The sequence below is a fragment of the Argopecten irradians genome, chromosome 13 (assembly GCF_041381155.1).
Source record: "Argopecten irradians isolate NY chromosome 13, Ai_NY, whole genome shotgun sequence".
In the NCBI taxonomy this organism is placed as follows: Eukaryota; Metazoa; Mollusca; class Bivalvia; order Pectinida; family Pectinidae; genus Argopecten; species Argopecten irradians.
The window spans coordinates 33,645,509-33,665,796 of NC_091146.1; the positions used below are offsets into that span (position 1 = coordinate 33,645,509).

At 36.9% G+C, this 20,288-nt stretch overlaps 2 protein-coding genes and 1 pseudogene across 7 annotated transcripts in view; 1 reads left to right on the top strand and 2 right to left on the bottom strand.

Annotated features, from left to right (window-relative positions):
* Positions 1-599: 599 nt before the first annotated feature.
* Positions 600-14,241, top strand: LOC138306549 (uncharacterized). Its single transcript, XM_069246995.1, has 7 exons — positions 600-733; positions 4,268-4,402; positions 6,143-6,487; positions 6,878-6,937; positions 11,264-11,329; positions 13,821-13,850; positions 14,069-14,241. The coding sequence occupies exons 3-7, from the start codon at positions 6,163-6,165 to the stop codon at positions 14,239-14,241; spliced, it is 654 nt and encodes a 217-aa protein (XP_069103096.1). The 5' UTR covers positions 600-733; positions 4,268-4,402; positions 6,143-6,162.
* A 547-nt stretch (positions 14,242-14,788) lies between these two features.
* LOC138306551 (uncharacterized) lies at positions 14,789-17,653 on the bottom strand (annotated as a pseudogene).
* A 152-nt stretch (positions 17,654-17,805) lies between these two features.
* Positions 17,806-20,288, bottom strand: part of LOC138306390 (uncharacterized) — a 256,651-nt gene continuing 254,168 nt past the window's right edge. For all 6 annotated transcript variants that reach the window (XM_069246838.1, XM_069246837.1, XM_069246835.1 and 3 more), the window contains 3 exons: positions 19,947-20,120; positions 18,663-18,776; positions 17,806-18,046 (listed from right to left, as the gene is read on the bottom strand). In XM_069246838.1, the coding sequence (XP_069102939.1) occupies positions 17,970-18,046; positions 18,663-18,776; positions 19,947-20,120 (365 nt within the window). In that variant the 3' untranslated portion in view covers positions 17,806-17,969. The remainder of the gene's footprint in view (positions 18,047-18,662; positions 18,777-19,946; positions 20,121-20,288) is intronic.

Below are 20,288 nucleotides of genomic sequence, written 5' to 3' on the forward strand. Positions count from 1 at the left end.
AAATACCCGTACAAAATGACAATTTTCGCACAAATTTGACTTGGATCAGCGATTAATATTCTTATATGCTTACCTCGAAATGGACGAAATGACCAAAAACCAATGTTGACAGTGGGTGTCGAACAGCCATTCGAACCAACCAGTCAAACCGCATATACATATAATCGAAAACGGCCATGTATACATTAATACTATGTACATCATACATGTACATGTACTCAGTACAGTACACAGGGACCTGGCGCAACAAATTTTAACCAACAGTATACACACACATATATATATATATAAAATACTATAATATTATATATGTACATGTAATACTGTTGGTTAATTTTTTGTGCCAGGTCCCTGTGGTACAGTACAGATAATTAAAGTAACATGTAAGCAGTAACTTGCTCAGTAGATCTTTAAATATTTCCTAAAACTTATAAACTGATTTTATAGATATCCATAATACATTTCAAAACGAACCTTTGTGCCGTTTCGGTACAACCAGAAACATATATACATTATATGTTTATGTTTATGGTACAACCGTACCGATACAACTGGTACGATCAACTAATGGAACGCTAGCTATAATATGATATACGTAACTTCCGCTGTGTCAAGGCGTTGTCAAACCAACAAGTCCCCGTATGAGGATGTACGTACCCATTATTGTACCTCCTGCAGTCATGTAGTGGATCGCACTGACAAAAATATCGACTAAATATCCCGGAATCAACAGGTAAATATCCGTCGGATCAGTCAGCTTAGGACAGCAATCGTTAAACTTGTACATTATACATGTAACTATGATTACGCTATAGTATTTTTTCAATTAACTAAATTAAACTTCCGTGTTCCTTGTATGGGTAGGGCCAAATAATCATAATCTGCCTGTACCCTTTGGGCCCTTCCCAGCATGACGACCATATATATAGCAACTGTCAGAAATCTTCCATCCGGCCAGGGCTGTTATGATTAGAAGTTTAGAAGTTAATTATATAAGCAAGCTTTTAAGATAATTAAATTTTCAGTCCAGGGTATATTTTCACTGTCAGGTCCGGTAGCACCGCTAAATCTGGCTGACATCACTGATCATGGTCGAGAACAATGTCGATGTTTGCTTTTTGATTGTATGTATATAACCAGAGATTTAAATATAATTGGGATAAGTAACTAGGGCTGTTCTGGCCATATCACGTACACACCTATTGTTATCGTAACGGATGAAAAGTTACCACGAGACCAAGCCGTGAGTCTACGCACTATAGCTGGAGGCGAGTTATCATAGTGTTAGCCCATGAAGCTGTGTACGGCATATTTGACTACAAACCAATAAACATAGAAAAGTATCTCATAATTGCATTAGAGACGCTCATCGCATGCATGTATATATATTTCTGTGTTGTTTTTTTATGAGAAACTGTGAAATTAAAACCTATGCATTGAAAGTTCTGTAAGTAATGATCAAAGCGTTCGAAAATTTTGGTGATTAATGACATATTATAAAAGCTGTTCTTGATTCATGAGAATGAAAAAATACGACACATATAAATTTAATGAGTAACCATTTAAATTCAATTCGGCTTTAGTAAAAAGATTGCTTGGTAAAGCCAGATATTTAAATAAATGGGAAGTTTCTAGTATAGCGGACCCCGGAAGTTTAGAAACATAATAATCAGTGCGCATGAGGTTGCTACGGATCATGTAAATATGTCGCCATTTTGAATCACCGCTTCGAAGAGTCGACGGGGGTACGGGGGTGAAACCCCCGAGAAAAGAAAAAAAACCAACTCAATTTTACATCTTGAACTCATCTTAACTGTTTTTGTAGCATTTTAAATATTTAAAAAACAATTCTAGGACGTTTGAAAGGAACTTTGGCCTCAATGTGATCTTCGATAATGTTTGGACCATGGCCAGCACATGTGAACACTGATTCGCTGTCTTTTCCATGCCAAATTTTCCTCTGTTGAGCAATATTTACCTGACAAACTGAAAAATGATCCAATTTCAATAAGCCAGTGGATGGATATTGCCACGTTTTCATTATTTCTGTCATATATCCTTCATTCGAATCGTCACCATCGTAAACTACACGTGTACTTGTGTTTACAAATAAAATCAAAGTCCGTAAAATCACTCATTGCGCATGTGTTCAGCGCGTGCTCGGCTGACAACCAAAACGAAATCCCAAATTTTTTTCTCGTACACTCTACAATGTTTTCCGCATGATCCTTAGTTAAAAACTTTGTTGAAAACTTCAGTTTTTAACCAAAAAAGGACACGGTAAGCTCAAATTTTAACATTTTTTTGCATAAAAACCCATATTTTTAATTTTTGACCGCCCGCTCACGCGGTCTCTATATATACAGGTCGCCGTCAATAAACTCGTGATATTTCGCGGAAAAAATGGGGTCCGCTATACTAGATGTGTTCCGGAAATTCACAGTTAACATTACGTTTATTTAGTGTAACACCTCTACAATTATGAAAATGTGATGGATTAATTAAATAAATAATATTTTCAATAAAGAGCAAACTTTAAGCTATTTGGGTTTTTTTCTGTTCATCTCCTGAGTTATACTTAGATCGCATCATCGGACGAAGCGTAGTTTCAATATGGCGTTGTTAGACTGTACTCGGCTGTTATTTAGACAAGCGATGCACTCTGGGAAAGCTTCCGCTGCGGGCGTCGTTAAGTAAGGCTATGAGGTACCTTCTTATCCCTACTATTTAAATCTCTGATATAACATGGGAAAAGTGACATTATATTGTGATTGTTACTGTAGTTGCTAATATTCATGGGGTTTTCATTTCGCCCTCTTCTGTGTGTAAATCATTTTAGTCCAAGCTACAGAAAAAAAAATGTCTGACTAGATTACAATTGAAACTCGATAGCTGAATTGGCATTCTATCAGCGATTGTTATCGGCTTATTGAATTTGCCATCGATTGATCTATTTGAGAGGCATACAATCACAATATATCGATAGTGTGAAGTATTGTTACACCCCTCAACACGCTGATCATACTTGTAAAGTGAAAGCGGATGGATAAAGTGTGTTTCGGGTGGATAAAATGCTAAAATAGATAAAAACAAACATGGTCAGATTGACAAGGATATATCAACCCTCGTGAAATGATATTGGTGTATACATGTATTATATAAACACTCGGCACAAGCCTAGCGCTGGCCAGCCAAAATCTTTCACTTGAAAAAGAGATAAATATAATCTTACATGGGTCTGTCAAGTGGACATGGATATCTCAGGGTTGACAGATCCATGTTTATGTTATTTTTCTCCCACACTTAGTAGAAAAAATATGAAATTTTACTTGCTTTCCAGCTTTTTCATTGTGCCACTATCACAGGAACTTCGTTATGTGACAAAATTGATGATGTCATTGACAGTGCACGCAGTGGTTACACACCACATGTATTGATGACGTCACGTGTGTAAGCTGTCTGAAAGCCCCTGTGTAAGATGTAATCATTTTCCGAGCAACCACTTGATATCCCTATGAAGTATGAGAGAAATCCCTATTCACTGAATTGACAGGCTCATATAAAATTATGTTAATATTATCCAGTAGGGCAAGGCAGCCTTCACGAACAGAACAATTACATGACCTCACAACAATACTATATTGTCAAGACGTCTTATCTTGATAAAAAATATTCCAATAACCGGCGATGCTATGCATTTATGAAATGTCAACTGAAATCACTTAGAAATATTAACCCTATAACCTTACTACTGAGTCCACTTTTGCTCAGATCCCTGGGTGGTCTTAATAAAGGTTTTACTGTATTTTTTTTCAAAACTAGTTTCCCAAGTCATATATATATATATATATATATACCAAAAAGTGTACTCTTTTAGTAATCTTGATACAATTACTCAAGGGGTTACTATCACTGTCGTCATATCAACCCCTAGAATACAAATGTATATCATTGTATGTCGTATAGAAAAACCGAACGCAGTTCATGATCAGGAGGACAAACCTGACCAATCACAGGCTTGAGTAGACCTGCTTTGAAGAGAGAGTGACGACTAAACTTCAAAGCCACATAGTCAACTACAGTGTACTGTTATTCAAGGACCAAACTACTACTTGTCTCATCGGTACTTTCACCCAGAGCCATGATTGTTATGGCATACATGTATTCCAGGGGTGGCTTAGTGACAGTGATATTAACCCCTAAATTATCATGGATAGTCATTTAGCTGATTTAAAGTTTTACTCACTTTTACCTTTATGTTTTACAGGTAGCTGATTTGTAAGATTGTTTTGGTATGGTGGCCAGTGATACCTTACTTTAGAAGTAAACAAGACATTTTGAACCATAACATCGTGTGACATCTAACAAGAACAACCATTGGTTCCTGTTGCTGCGACAAGTGGTATTAAACTGATTATAACTCAAATTTTAAATATGATTTCACTTTCCTAAATTTTCAGTCTATTTGTTATAATAGAAATACAGTTATATCGAATGAAATTACACAGAAATGTTTTATTTTATGAAATTAAAAACAAACAAATAACTTTCTGTTATGACCTTGGTTCTTACAAATAATTGTAATTTATTATGATGTAAAATATTCAATTTCATCATTTTAGGTCACCTGAGACGAAGTCTCAAGTGACCAATTGTAATTTCCATTTGTCAGTTGTCGTGTGTCGTCCGTCGTGTCCGTAAACAACTTATATTTTCTACTTCTCCAAAATTAATGAAACAAATTCAGTTAAAGTTTGCAAAAAACCCTTCTAAGACATCAGTCCAAACGAAATTGTGAATTATAGGGCCCTCACCTCCCAGGATGCTGTGAAAGGGGCCAAAATGGGTAAAATCGGCTAAATTTTGCTAAATTTTCCCGAAGGGTCAAGATGACCTATTGTCATTATGCACCGTCCGTCGTCATGCCCCGTGCGCCGTCCGCTGTGCGTAAACTATTCATTTAAACGACTTCGTCTCTATAACCGAAAAGCCCAGGGTATTCCAGAGGCCTAGAGACCTGATATTGGCCCTGTGACACGCTGGGATGAAGGGCTACCAAGTTTGTTTTAAATGTATGACCTTGACCTTCATTTAAAGTCACTTGGATCAAAGAGGCTTTGATCATTATATAACTTCTTGTACAGTATATAACTAAGACCCTGGGTACTGATAGTTGGCCTGTAGCATGCTTTAATAAAGTGCTATCAACATTGTTGAAATGAATGACATTGACCTTCATTCAAGGTCACAGGGGGTAAAATATGTTACAATTGTGAAAACATACATACTTACTGTGTATTTCAGTTCTACTATATGTTGTATTAACAGTCAGATGACTGTTAAGGCCCATTGGGCCTCTTGTTTGCTAATTAGCAATAAGATGTTTGGAAAAGAAATACACAAGTTGTGCAAACAATGTATTTTCACATAAAACAGAATTGCAAGACTTTTAAAGACAATTTTCTAATCGTACAAATGACTGCATCACATGCGTGGAAACAATCAAATTACTAGACTGCATTTCAATATTAGTGTATCTGTCAGACAATACAATCTTAGTGGATCACTTCGGTTTTGATTTGTAGGTAACCTCTAGATCTCAACTCTGACCTTGGAACAAAAATGGCTTAACCACTACACGATGCGACTGGTTAGACAAAAACAAAGATTTGAATCAAGTGTAAGACAGTGATTTTTTCTCCTTATATAACTGGGGCCGGTAAACGACCCCATTCCCAATGCCATACCCCCTATTGTTTTCCCAAGTACAATGAAAAATTCCAAAATCAAATCGATGAAAAACAAATAAAATCCGGAAATCTCTCCCCTCCTTGTCTAATCTAAAACAAACTACTCTGAAACTGTTTCGATGGTCGTCACCTTTTGATAAAATGAAACAGTTTACTGTTTTACAATATCTAATTACATATAATACCATGTTTAGTAATGGGTAACATTTCCCCAAAACTGCTCTTTTGCGATTGAAAATTCCCAATTTGATACAAAAACTTTTTTCCCAAAATACCCTGAAAAATCACTCTAAGAAGAAGTTATTTTTGCATAAATTATGTGCCAAGATTTCTGGTGTACCTAACCTACTTACTGTATAACTTATTCGGTTATTGATGTTTTTCTGTTACAGATTTAAATTAACACTTCAAAATGGCAGCCAAGCGAGAGACCAGGAGAGAGGATATCAATGAGGAAGTCATTTCCAAACATAATGATCTTGTCTACCATCTGAGTGTACAGATAGTGGAAGACGACTTTCAGTCATTGATAGATCTATTTAAGGATTGTCCCCGCGCGCCAAAAGACTTAATCAACATTACAACTGTTCACGAGCTATTTGAAAAGCTCGAGAAAAACGAAAACATCAGCATTGGACACTATGAATATTTTACCGAACGATTAGAAAAAGTTAATAAAAAATTGGCTTCTTATGTGAGAAGAGAAGAACAAGAGATTAGAGATATCCTGAACGCAGGTAAGCTTTGCATCACACAAATTTTAAAATTATGATTTCTTCATCTAATTGGCTGACATTAATTAATTGTATACCTCAATAATAATTTCTTGTGTCCTAAAGTAATAATGTTGTCCGCCTGTCCAACTCCCTGTCTATCTTGTCGGTCCATGTAACTGTCCAAATCACTGTCCCTGCACATTATAATATATAACATATCAGGGACTTTTATACATAATTTCTAACCCTTATACAAAGTTCATAGACAGGATTTCTCATATTTCATTAATTTTACATTGATTGTTTCCATATCTCGGCATATATATATATACATATATTATATTAATATTAATGTATACACACATGGGCAAATAATTGACTATAATAGTTTTAACTCTGCCTTTCTTGTAGGTCTATCACCAGCGAAACGATTGCGAACGGAGCAGGAGTGTATCCAGCAGTTAAATTCAGGTGTGTTATTAGGCTTTAGCATACTTACAGTACTGCAAAGCCTTATGCTATGGAAATTGACAACAATCCTAGCAATCTGATTGGTTCAATTATTCCAACAATTTACTAACACCATCTGATGACACAATCTTCCTACAAAATATTCCCGCCATCATTCAATATAATTTTCTGTGTGAATTCAAATTGCTACAACACGAATAGTTCAATCACAGAAAACCATTCAAACTGAAAATATTGGACACTGACATATTCTATGTCAAAGATGATAAGAAATACATGTACCTATAGTATACGTAATAAGAATATATTCTCAAGACGTGGAGAAAAATTGACAGAGTTGCTTCCCTTTGTTTCTCTCGGTCAGTGCACATTTGAAGGTCACGATTGAGAAACACTAACAAGCTTCCAAATTTGGAAATTCATATCAATTACTATATTAGTTATATTGAAACTGAATGTTATCAGCTGAAAAATACTTAATACTAGCATTGGTCGTATGGCCTGAGACAACCAATATATTGAATAGATCAACTACTGCTTTTCAAATTGATCTCTTGATCAGCAGAGACTTCATCAGCAGAGACTAGACCAGTAGAGATTTGATCAGTAAAGCTTTGACCAGTAGAGACTTGTTCAGCAGAAGCAGAGACTTGATCAGAATAGACTTGACCAGCAGTGACTTGATCAGTAGAGATTTGACCAGTAGAGACTTGATCAGCAGAAGCAGGCTTGACCAGCAGAACAAGAGACTTGATCACCAGACTTTATCAGTAGAGCTTTGACCATTAGAGACTTGTCCAGCAGAGACTTGATCAGAAGAGATTTGATCAGAATAGACTTGACCAGAAGTAACTTGATCAGTAGAGATTTGACCAGCAGAGACTTGACCAGCAGACTTGGTCAGTAGAGACTTGACCAGCAGAGACTCGATCGGTAGAGACTTGACCAGCAGAAGCAGAGACTTGATGAGTAGAGACTTGACCAGCAGAAGCAGAGACTTGACCAGCAGAAGTAGAGACTTGACCAGTAGATACTTGATCGGCACAAGCAGAGACTTAACCAGCAGAACAAGTAACTTGATCAGCATTCTTGACCAGAGATACTTGACCAGCAGAGATTTGACCTGCACAGACTTGATCAGCAGATACTTGATCAGTAAAGACTTGACCAGCAGATACTTGATCAGTAGAGGCTTGATCTACAGAAACCTGATCAGCATACTTGACCAGAGAGACTTGACCAGTATACTTGATCAGCAGAGACTTAATCTCCCCGCAGAAACTTAATCAACTAAGACCAGAGAGACTTGACCAGTAGAGACTTGACCAAGGCTTTATCAACAGAAACTTGATTAGCATACTTGACCAGAGAGACTTGACCAGTAGAGACTTGACCAGTAGAAACTTTATCAGCTGAGTCTTGATCAGCAGAGACTTCACCATCAGAGGCATCACCAATAGAAAATTGATCGCCACACTTGACCAGAAACACTTAACCAGCAGTGACTTGACCAGTAGACTCTATCAGCAGAGACTAGATCAGCAGAGACTTGACCAGTGGAAACTTGATCATGGGAGACTTGATCAACAGAAACTTGACCAACAGAGACTTTACCAGCATACTTGATGAGAGAGACTTGATCAGCAGGAACTTAATCAGCAGAAACTTGGTCAAAAGGGACCTGACCCGCAGACTTGATCAATAAACAGAGACTTAATCAGCAGACTTGGTAAGTAGAACTTTGATCAGCAGAGACCTGACCAGAGAAACTTGATCAGTAGAAACTTGATAAATAGGGACTTGACCCGCAGACTTGTTCAGCAGAAGCTTGACCTATATAAAATTGATCAGCATACTTGACCAGAGAGATCTGACCAGCAGAAACTTGATCAATAAACAGAGACTTAATCAGCAGACTTGGTCAGTAGAACTTTGATCAGCAGAGACCTGACCAGAGAAACTTGATCAGTAGAAACTTGATAAATAGGGACTTGACCCGCAGACTTGTTCAGCAGAAGCTTGACCTTCAGAAAACTTGATCATCATAAACTTGAGCAATAGGGACTTGACCCACAAACTTGATCGGCAGAGGCTTGGCCTAAAAGAGACTTGATCAGCATACTTGACCAGAGAGACCTAACAAGCAGAGACTTTATCAATCAGCAGAGACTTAATCAGCAGACTTGGTCAATAGGTACTTGACTAGCAGAGACTTGATCAGCAGAGACTTGAACAATAGATACTAGATTGGTAGAGGCTTGGTCACTCAGTAGACACTTAATCAGATGAGCCTTTATCACACAGCAAACTTAATCAGCAGAGACAGCAAACTTGATCAGTAAGGACTTGACCAGCAGAGGATTGACCAACAGAGACTTAGTCAGTAGACCTGATCACTTCACAGAGACTTGATCAGCAGAGACTAGACCACCAGAAACTTGATCAGCATACTTGACCAGAGAGACTTGACCAGCAGAAACTTGATCTGTAGGGACTTGACAAGCAGAGTCTTGACCAACAGAAACTTGATCAGCATACTTGACCGGAGAGACTTTGCCAGAAGATACTTGATCAGCAGAGACTTGACCAGAGAGACTTTATGTGCAGAGACTTTATCACTCAGCAGCAACTTAATCAGACGAGACTTGATCAACAGAAATTTGATCAGCATACTTGACCAGTAGAAACTTTATCACTCAGCAGAGAGACCTATTCAACAGAGACTTGATCTGTAGAGACTTGATCAGTTGAGAATTGACCTGCAGAGACTTGATCACTCAGCAGAGACATGTTCAGCAAAGACTCCATCAGTATAGACTTGACAAGTAGAGACTTGTTCAGTACAGACTTAATCGCTTAACAGAAACTTGATCAGCATACTTGACCAGCAGAGACTTCATCACTCAGCAGAGACTTGATCTACAGAGACTTGACCAGTAAAGACTTGATCAGTACAGACTTAATCAGTAGACTTGACCTGCAGAGTCTTGATCAGCAGAGACTTATTCACTCAGCAGAGACTTGATCAGGTAAAGACTTGACCAACAGAAACTTGGTCAGCATACTTGATCAGCAGAGACTTGGTCAGTAGGAACTTGACCACAGAAACTTCATCAGCATACTTGACCAGCAGAGACTTGATCAGCTGAGACTTGACCAGAGAGACTTGGTCAACATATTTGATCACTGAGACTTGACCAGCAGAGACTTGACCGGTAGAGACTTGATTAGCAGAGACTTGACCAACAGAAACTTTATCAGCATACTTGACCAGCAGAGTCTTTATCACTCAGCAGAGACTTGTTTAGCAGAGACTCGATCTGTAGATACTTAATCAACAAAGAGTTGACCAGTAGAAACTTGATCAGCTGAGACTTGATCAGCAGAGACTTGATCAGCAGAGACCTTTTCTCAAGGTACTTCGGCTTTCCTCCAACAACAAACCTGGCACGTCCTTATATGACCTTGGCTATTAATAGGACGTTAAACTAATAAAACCAAACCAACCTTATTTATTATAATTTCTATGTCTGTAAAACTGGAGAGGACTATTATAGTGTTAGTGTCAGTCTGTCTGTCTCTCTGTCCGTCCGCCGGTCTTTCTTTCTGGATGATGGTTTTCAGATTATAACTTCTGAATTTAGTGATAAATTTTGTTGAAACGTCATGCAATGGTATTTTATGAGGTAACACATCTCTGGGTTGATGTTGGATTCAAAAGGTCAACTACTAATGTCACTTACTAAGAATAGATTAAGGTCAATGTAATAACAGGTGGGGACCAGTAGGGGTCGTATAATTTGTTTGTACTGGATAAAGCTTTACTGACTTATTGATATATACTAGCTAGATAGGCTCAACTATTCTCATGAGCTAGTACATTGTCATGTTCAGTTTGATATAGAATATCGACCTGATGTTGTTTTTGTAAGAAACGCCAAGTCAATATTTCTTTTGTGACATCACAACCAGGCTGATATTGTATTTGTCCATTGTCTAAACATTTCACTCTGCATGGTGGTGTACTATGTACTATGGCCATCGGTTATTCTTCTGTAATTAACATGAACATAAGATAATCTTTTTGACACTTTTCAAAGAATCTACATATCAAATATAAGTTTAAGGATTTGTAATTTGGTCGCTGTGGTGGTATGTCGCCCTTAAAGAATCTAAAATAAGGATATAAGGCTTTGCACTTGGCCATTGTATAGGTCCATACTGTAATTTATGAAATATATATAATTGGTTGGTCTAAATACGAAACATGTTCATGTACAATAATTCTATGAATCTGAGAATCATAACATGTTTCTTGTTTTCTAGGTGGTCCTCCTGTTTCCGATCAAACTGCAGGTAGTTCAAGTCACACTCCCAAAGTAAGTTTCACAGGTGAAAATTTGGATATAATAAAGCGATATTGAGCATGCATTATTAACTAGTAGTTAATGTAATGTAATGTAATGTTACTAGTCATATAGCAAGATATTGTAATACAGAAATAATGTAATGTAATGTTACTAGTCATAATGGCAAGATATTGTAATACAGAAATAATGTAATATAACTAGTCATATGGCTAGATATTGTAATACAGAAATAATGTAATGTAACTAGTCATATGGCAGGATATTGTAATACATAAACAATGTAATGTAATGTTACTAGTCATATGGCAAGATATTGTAATACAGAAATAATGTAATGTAACTAGTCATATGGCTAGATATTGTAATACAGAAATATATGCATTAATCATAAAAACAAGGGATTTTTAGCTCACCAGTCCAGAAGGACAAGTGTGGTTATATCTTGATGCAGCATCCATCGTCTATCAGTCCGTCCGCCAACATTTCCTTTAAATTACTATTAGGCTTAAATCTACATTTTGTTTGTTTGTTTGTTTGATTAATTAACATTCTTATTAACAGCCAGGGTCATATAAGAACTGCCTCCCATGTATGTGGTGTGTAGCGTGTATATTGTATGAAGTGCATGTTTTGGGAGGCTGCAGTATTGTGTTGTGTCTTCTTGTAAAGTGGAACTCGTACCCTTTTTATATCACTGAAGCATGCTGAAGACACCGAGCAATACACCAAACCCGGTCACATTATACTGACAACGGGCGAACCAGTTGTCCTATTTTCTGTATGCTGAGCGCTATAATTAGCAGTTCTTCATGGATTTGCCCAGGGGCAGGAGTGGTGGGGCCCAATAGGGATAATAGAGGTGAATTTTTGAAATTGCTACTAGTCATATAGTTCTACATGGATTGTATTACTAGTTTGGCCAGGAACATGCTTGGGGAAGGGGAACAGTGTTTGTATAAATCTTGGCTTTGACCACCTAGTTAGTTTGGCCATGCAGGAACAAGCTTGGGGGAAGGGGAACAGTGTTTATATAAATCTTGACTCTGACCACCCTGGGGCAGGAAACATGGAGTCAAATTGTGGAATTAAAGGTAAATTATTCTGCTAATAGTCATAGAGTTCTGCATGGATTGTAGCCAAATTTGGCCAAAAACATCTTTGTTGGAAAGGGAACAGTTGTGTAAATTTTGGCCCTGGGCTAGTAGTAGTTAGGTCTGTTAAAAATTACTTAAAAAGAAAATCTTAAATAGATTATCTTACATGAGTGGCTATATAATATGAAAATTATCAAATGAGTTCACTAATTTGATATGCCACGAGCCTATAGGCTAGTGACATCAAAATTATACACGAGTTTGATAAATTTCATATTACATAGTCACGTGTGTAATATTCTATTAACACATTACTTTTATTAAGAGAAAAATAAGTAAAGCTTTTAGTTTTGTCTCTATATAAAACAGAAGAAATCCGGCTCGGATGTGACTTTTCGTCTACTGAGACATCCATGCGACGTCGACGTCATATAAATATTATGACGTCAAAACTACCTGTGACGTCACAATAGTGTTATTACACATGTGCCTTACGATATTTATGACATGGCCGTATGGCATGGCTGGACGGGTCAGTTATGTGATAAAATCTAATAGGCTATACTTTTACATGGTGGCTGAGTGGTTAAGATGTCTTGACATAATACCACAAGCCCTCCACGTTGCACCTCTGGGTCACGAGTTTTAATCCCATGTTTGGCATTTGTCAGGTACTGACTGCTAGTCCGTGGTTTTTCTCTGTGTACGATGGCTTACCTCCACAAACAAAGCTGGCACATCCTGACCCTGGCTGTTAATACGGCGTTTAGCTAATAAAATCAAAACTCTGTAGTTATGGCTTTGCTTAGTACCAGGTGGGTGATGAGGTGCTCTGAGCCTCTCGTTCATTTTAACTGCCCTGGACGCATATTTGGTTGAATACGGTAGATATCTTTGGTATTGAAACAGAGTACTCTAAACAATATCGTAGACAAGACAAGTTTTTTGAAAAAATAAGAGAGTTTATTATACCTCATGTTTATAACAGTATCTGTGATGAGTTGAAACGCATTACACGACAGGGGAAAAAAACATAGTATTTCTCTGGGGCGCGGGCCCCTATGGTGACCGCCCGTCTTTCACACGGAGTTTATTTCCCCTTCCGATTGTACAAACAATGACAGCACGGACGAAGCGTAAAATGTCATTTTTTTCTCATCGCAAATTTAAGTAAATTTAACCCAGAGTAGCAAATCGTGAATTTTCGGTATAATAAACAATTTGTGTCCCCGGTGGCAGTGGAATATGAAGGTTTATTTACTCTCAGATGCAATATTTCCCTCTGGTAAGCCCTCAGTAAATATTACACCTTCAGGTAAAGAAACCTTCATATCACACTGTCACCGGGGACATAAATGCATAATATATAAATGAATTATTCTTATGTGAAATGTTTTTTTTTCTTTATTTATTTTACAGAGATCCATTCTGACCTTTTACCTATGATAGGTGAGTCTTCTCAGCTTATCCTTTGAGGTATTTACTATATGTTCATAAAGCTTATTCATTGATGTATTTACTATAATATGTTAGTACAGTGTGAGGATGTAAAGATATTAACAGTATTAGGAGAGTAATAAAAGTAACCTTGACTCAACAATACAATTTTATATGTGATAATTTCAGTATTTTTATGAGCTGTTTTGTCATTTTTGTTCTATTATTAGAAACAACTATTAGCATGATCAAGACAGAAAAAGAAAAAGAAATACAATTCATGCCGACCAAAGCTTACCATGATGCTCAAGAGAAGCTCCGAAAGAACAGAGTTTTAGTGATCAAGGGGAACACGGGGACGGCAAAACGTCTACTGCATTTCAACTTGATACATTGTTGCTAATGGAGGAGGAGCAGCAGTGCAGAACGCCACTTCAGCTTCATAAAATTGAGAAATTGGATTTACTGGCTCCAAATTCTGATCTTGCTTGTATTATTGATGACATATTTGGAGAGAGAGACATTGGTAGACTTGATGTACAAGAGTGGAACAAAAGGCTTAAAAATGTAGAAACACTTTTTGTTTGTAAACAAAACCAGACAAATTATTTAATTATCACAATTCGAAATGAAATATTTAATGTTTTGGCAAAAAACTCTCGAGGGACAGTTTTTACGAAAGACAACATTATTGATCTAAGCTCAAATGAGTACAAAATCAAGGGTGAAAAACAAAATCTATTAGCAATGTACACACCAACAAATCTGACATGGACAGAGGAAGAAGAGAAAAAAATTGTAGGTTATGCACCTCATATTGGATTCCCTCAATGTTGTCAGCTTTTCTATAATTCTGCTGAATTGCAGGAAAAGCGAGCATATTTTTTTGAGAAACCGGTTCAATTTTTCATAGAAGCTCTGTCAAAACTACCAGAATATCTAGATCTCCCTCACTCAATGACACTATAAACCTCATTGTAAATCAATCTCCACCAATCTGTGTCCTCGTCAGGTTTCACACCTTTTTTCAATAGATACAAAGCTAATTCAGCTGATCCAGAATCACATGCTTTATTCAATAAGTTGAGTTTATTACCTTTTTCTTGTCAAAACTTGTCAAATTCTCAACAAATACACGAACTTTCCACACATCTAGAGAACCAATCACAGTAAGATAAACGATACGTCTCCACCACACTCTCAAACTCTCGGAGCAAACGTTCACACGACAAATCATTGTAATGACCAGGTGATATGACAACCATGTCTGTAGATGTTTTTACAGTCCTTAGATAACTGAGTGCTATTTCTTGGACAATGTTTTATGTAGCCGACAGGTGTTTTCTTTCCATACAACAGAGCTACTGTGACATATATAGAATCATGATGAAATCTGTACACTTCCTCCACCAGACCTATATTTCTCCTTCCTTACCAAAAATCCTAATAGCTTATCTAAACTCTCTCTTACAAAATCTACTTTCTCCTCATACTCCCTTTTTTGTCCTTTCCTTCACTATTAACCAGTTTAATCCTAAATGCTTGTTCTAACAATGTTTTTGTTTACTTTATCAGCATTTGGGTCAAGATCATTTACCTTTATTTCCCCATCATTGAGGAAGAGAAACAGAATGGCAGAACATTCTGGTAAATTTGACAGAGCTTGTATAAAAAAATTTAACTGGTTTCTCGAAAAAATTCTGCTCGTTTTTTTCTGTAATTCAGCGGAATTATAGAAAAGCTGACAACATTGAGGGAATCCAATATGAGTTGCATAACCTACAATTTTTTCCTCTTCTTCCTCTGTCCATGTCAGATTTGTTGGCGTGTACATTGCTAATAGTTTTTGTTTTTCACCCTTGATTTTGTACTTATTTGAGCTCAGATCAATAATGTTGTCTTCCGTAAAAAAACTGTCCCTAGAGATTTTTCTTCCAAAACATTAAATATTTCATTTCGAATTGTGATAATCAGGATATTTGTCTGGTTTTGTTTATTGGCAAAAAGTGTTTCTACATTTTTCAGCCTCTTGTTCCACTCCTTGCACTTCCGATCTACCAATATCTCAAATATCTCACCAAATATGTCATCAATAATACAAACAAGATCAGAATGTGGAGCCAGTAACTTCAGATCCCTAATTTCATGAAGCTGAAGTGGTTTTCTACACTGCTCCTCCTCCAGTAGCCAATTTAAAAGTTGGAATGCGGTAGACGTTTTCCCGTCCCCCGTGTTCCCCTTGATCACTAAGACTCTGTTCATTCGGAGCTTCTCTTGAGCATCATGGTACGCTCTGGTCTGTATGAATTTTTTGTCTTTTTCTGTCTTGACCCTATTAACAGTTGTGTCTAATAATACAAAAAGACAAAACAGCTGATAAAAGTTAGTGTGTTACTGAAATTGTCATAATATGAAATCATAGTAATGAGTCGAGAAACATTTTTATTACTGTAAAAATAGTTTATATCTTTAAATCTTCAGTCTGTACATTTACTATCATATTGTAAATACAAATGTGTATAGTTGAGAAGACTCACCTATTTGGGGTAAAAGGTCGGAATGGATATCTGTGAAATTAAAAAAAAAATTTACTTAAGTATAATTCAGTTATATAACAAATATCAGAAACCTTAAATAAACATACCTGTCTAAATACAAACTTATTTTTTTCATACATGTAATATTGTACTGAAATACCAGAGGGATCTTGGTGCCCACCAAAGAATGATCTATGTCTGACAAACAAAAGAGGGATCTTTTTCCTGCTTTTCAAACTTTTCATACAGCTGTATATATTACTACATATGAAATTTGAGAAAGATCCTTTGAGTACTTTCTGAGTAACAAACTTCAATTATCAAAATCCAAGATGGCTACCTGTCGGCCATCTTTTTGACTGATCAGTCCGAAAATGCAATATGCACAAATAAGGTCCTAGGGGAACTTACATATAAAATTTGAGACAGATCACTTCAGTACTTTTCTGAGCAATAGTGGTATCGAGCTACAACTATCAAAATCCAAAATTGGTGGCCTATCGGCCATCTTGTTCATCAATCAGTCCAACAATATGCACAACTAGACCCCTAGGGGAACCTGCAAATGCAATTTGAGACAGATCCCTTCAGTACTTTCTGAGAAATAGTGGTAACAAACTTCATTGTCAAAATCCAAGATAGCTTCCTGTCGGCCATCTTGTTCACCGATCGGTTCCAAAATGCAATATCCATAACCAGGGACCTAGGGTACCATGCACATAAAATGTGAGACAGATCCCTTCAATACTTTTTGAGAAATAGTGGTAACACAATCTTCAATTGTCAAAATCCAAGATGGCGTCCTGTCGGCCATCTTGTTGACCGATTGGTCCCAAAATGTAATATGCACAACAAGACACTAGAGAAACTTACATGTAAAATTTAAGAGAGATCCCTCTAGTACTTTCTGAGAAATAGCGGTAACAAACTTCATTGTCAAAATCCAAGATGGCTTCCTGTCGGCCATCTTGTAAACTGATCGGTAACAAAATGCAATATGCATAACCAGGGACCTAGGGGAACCTGCACATGAAATTTGAGACAGATCCCTTCAGTACATTCTGAGAAATAGCGGTAACAAACTTCAATTGTCAAAATCCAAGATGGCGACCTGTCGGCCATCTTGTTAATCGATTGGTCCCAAAATGCAATACGCACAACAAGACTCCTAGGGGAATCTACATGTAAAAATTTGAGTGAGATCCCTTCAGTACTTTCTGAGAAATAGCGGTAACAAACTTCATTGTCAAAATCCAAGATGGCTTCCAGTCGGGCCATCTTGTAAAGTGATCGGTACCAAAAATGCAATATGCACAACTAGGGCCCTAATGAAATACCCTTTCAGTACTTTCTGAGAAATAGCAGTAACAAAATTGTTAACGGACGGACGGAAGGACGGACGGACCACGGACCACGGACCACGGACCACGGATTACTGCCAATATTTCTTTATTGCAATATCTTGCTACATAACTAGTTACATATTTATTAAACTGGATCCTGCAATATGATAGTCATGTACTGGCAAAATGATAGCCACATTAAATTAGCTACTAGTTAATAACTAGCATGCTCAATATTGCTTTATTTTATCCTACTTTTCACCTGTGAAACTTACTTTGGGAGTGACTTGAGCTGGCTGCTGAACGAGCTCCCCGACAGGAGGACCACCTAGAAAACAAGAAATGTATGATAATTACATTGTATTATGATTACTGGTATTGTTATGAGGATGGTGAATCAATGCATCATTCCATAGTTTAGATTCTTCAAGGGCAATATAACACCATAGCGACCACATCGAAGGTCCTTAATTTTCACATTAGATATGTTTTTATTTGACAAATGTCAAAGGGGTTATCTGATGAGCATGCTGATTACAAGAAGAATGATGGCCATAGTACCTGGTTATGCTAAATCACATCAAGTCAATATGATATACCGTTACTGTATATCAAACTTAACATGAAAATGAAACGGATCATTTTCTAAGAAGCAGCGATAACAAGTTTCAAGTACGGGTATTAAATTCCCAGATGGCTGACTGTCGATCATCTTGTTGCCTATCAATGCCTCACTACAATATGTCTTGTAATTAGGGATCAAAGGAAGCTAAGTGTACATATAAAATTTGAAGCTGGTCCCTAAGTACTTTCTGAGAAAAAGGGGTGACACGAATTGATTACAGACGGACGGAGCCACTAGCACAGACCACAGACCAAAAGCAATTTAAATAGTAAACCATCCAATGATAAACAATTCAATGCTACATAATTTTCATACAAACCTGGTGGTAAAACTGTTTGTTCCCCAATGGAAAGATTTTCAGCATGTCCTACTTTCATAGTCTTAATGTTAATTTCATCTTTATATTCCCTGAGATCATTGTAGTTGATGGTGACTGAAACATGTAATAAATCATAATTAGATTGATATACACTGGGATATCAAATGTTGCTGTTATACTGATTTCAATAGATAACAAACTGAGTCTATGCTGTTAAGACTTTACGTATTTAGATTATTTTGATTGTGGTCAAATTATGTAACATGTCATAAAACATGCTGGATCCCATGACTAATTGTTGATATATTAATTGATTCAATAAAGAATTTTAAAGGATATGCAAATATTTATTTCGTTCATGACTCAGAATTTTTTTTTTTTTTTTTGTAATTTCTATTTAGATATGATTAAATATGAACAAGAAACCAGAGGAATATTGGCGCTCACAAAATAATGATCTATGGCTGACAATGCACAGGAAGAAACTGGATTAGGGTGACTGCAGTTACCCAGATCCAACATGGCGATGGGGTAAATATACAAGGAAAGCATACTGTGATAGGACTTACACTTAAAATTTTGCTAATATAGTGTTACAAGACACAATCTACGGTGGTTATTCTATAGAAACTTAAAATACCTGTATATTCTGTGAACAGGCAGTACGATTTCCTGATTTTTGCATCAACGCCATGTTAATTGTGGGTAATTGTAGTTACCCTAATCCCGTTCCCCAATGTGACAATTGAAAGAGGGATCTCCTCTCTGCTTTTCAAACCTCAACTATCAATATCAAAGATGGCGGCCTGTCGGTCATCTTATGATCAATAGGTCCCAAAATGCATTATGCAAAGCTAGGTTCTGAGAAATATCGGTAACAATTGACCTTCAACTATAGAAATCCAAGAAGTTAGCCTTCCCAAAATGGAATATGCATAATAACGGCACTTAGGACACCTACATATGAAATTCTTTTTCAGACATATTCTTTCAGCGTGGCAGCCATCTTGTCGACCGATTAGTCCCAAAATGCAATATGCATAACTAAGGCCCTTGGGAAACCTACAGTTTCGAGAATGATCCTTCAGTATTTTATGGGAATGAGAACAAGAGTTATTAACGAACGGACCGACGGACAGACAAGAATTGTTAATGGACGGACTGACCACAGACGAAAGGCAATTTGATCTGATGATGGTGTGCTAAAACCCAAATTGACATCAATCCACAACGAATTTGAGAATTTAATATTAATATAATCTACGCAGAAAAATGATTCCGTACACTGATTGACAGTTGTGGGATTGGCCACTGCTCCAGAAGAGATCTCCGGGATGGCTATAGCTCCTGTGTTCTCGCTTGGAGTACAACTTTCAGTCTGACCAGGGACGGCAGAAGAGATCAAAGACTCCATCAGCTGAGTGACCCTCTCAGCTCCAACTGGGTTGATGTTACTATCTGTAATATTATGGATAATTGTTAACTGGGTTGATGTTACTATCTGTAATATTATGGATAATTGTTACAATCTGTAATATTTTGGAAATAATGGCAGAATCTTGTTCTACATTAGAATTTTCATAGTAATCATTTTACAATCATTGACATTGAATTGAAACATACAAA

What these genes read in the sequence shown, in the direction of transcription:
- LOC138306549 (XM_069246995.1), top strand. Translation starts at nt 6,163, where the DNA reads ATGGCAGCCAAGCGAGAGACCAGGAGAGAGGATATCAATGAGGAAGTC. An exon ending in TAGAGATATCCTGAACGCAG is followed by an intron (nt 6,488 to 6,877) that starts GTAAGCTTTGCA and finishes CCTTTCTTGTAG; the next exon opens with GTCTATCACCAGCGAAACGA. An exon ending in TATCCAGCAGTTAAATTCAG is followed by an intron (nt 6,938 to 11,263) that starts GTGTGTTATTAG and finishes CTTGTTTTCTAG; the next exon opens with GTGGTCCTCCTGTTTCCGAT.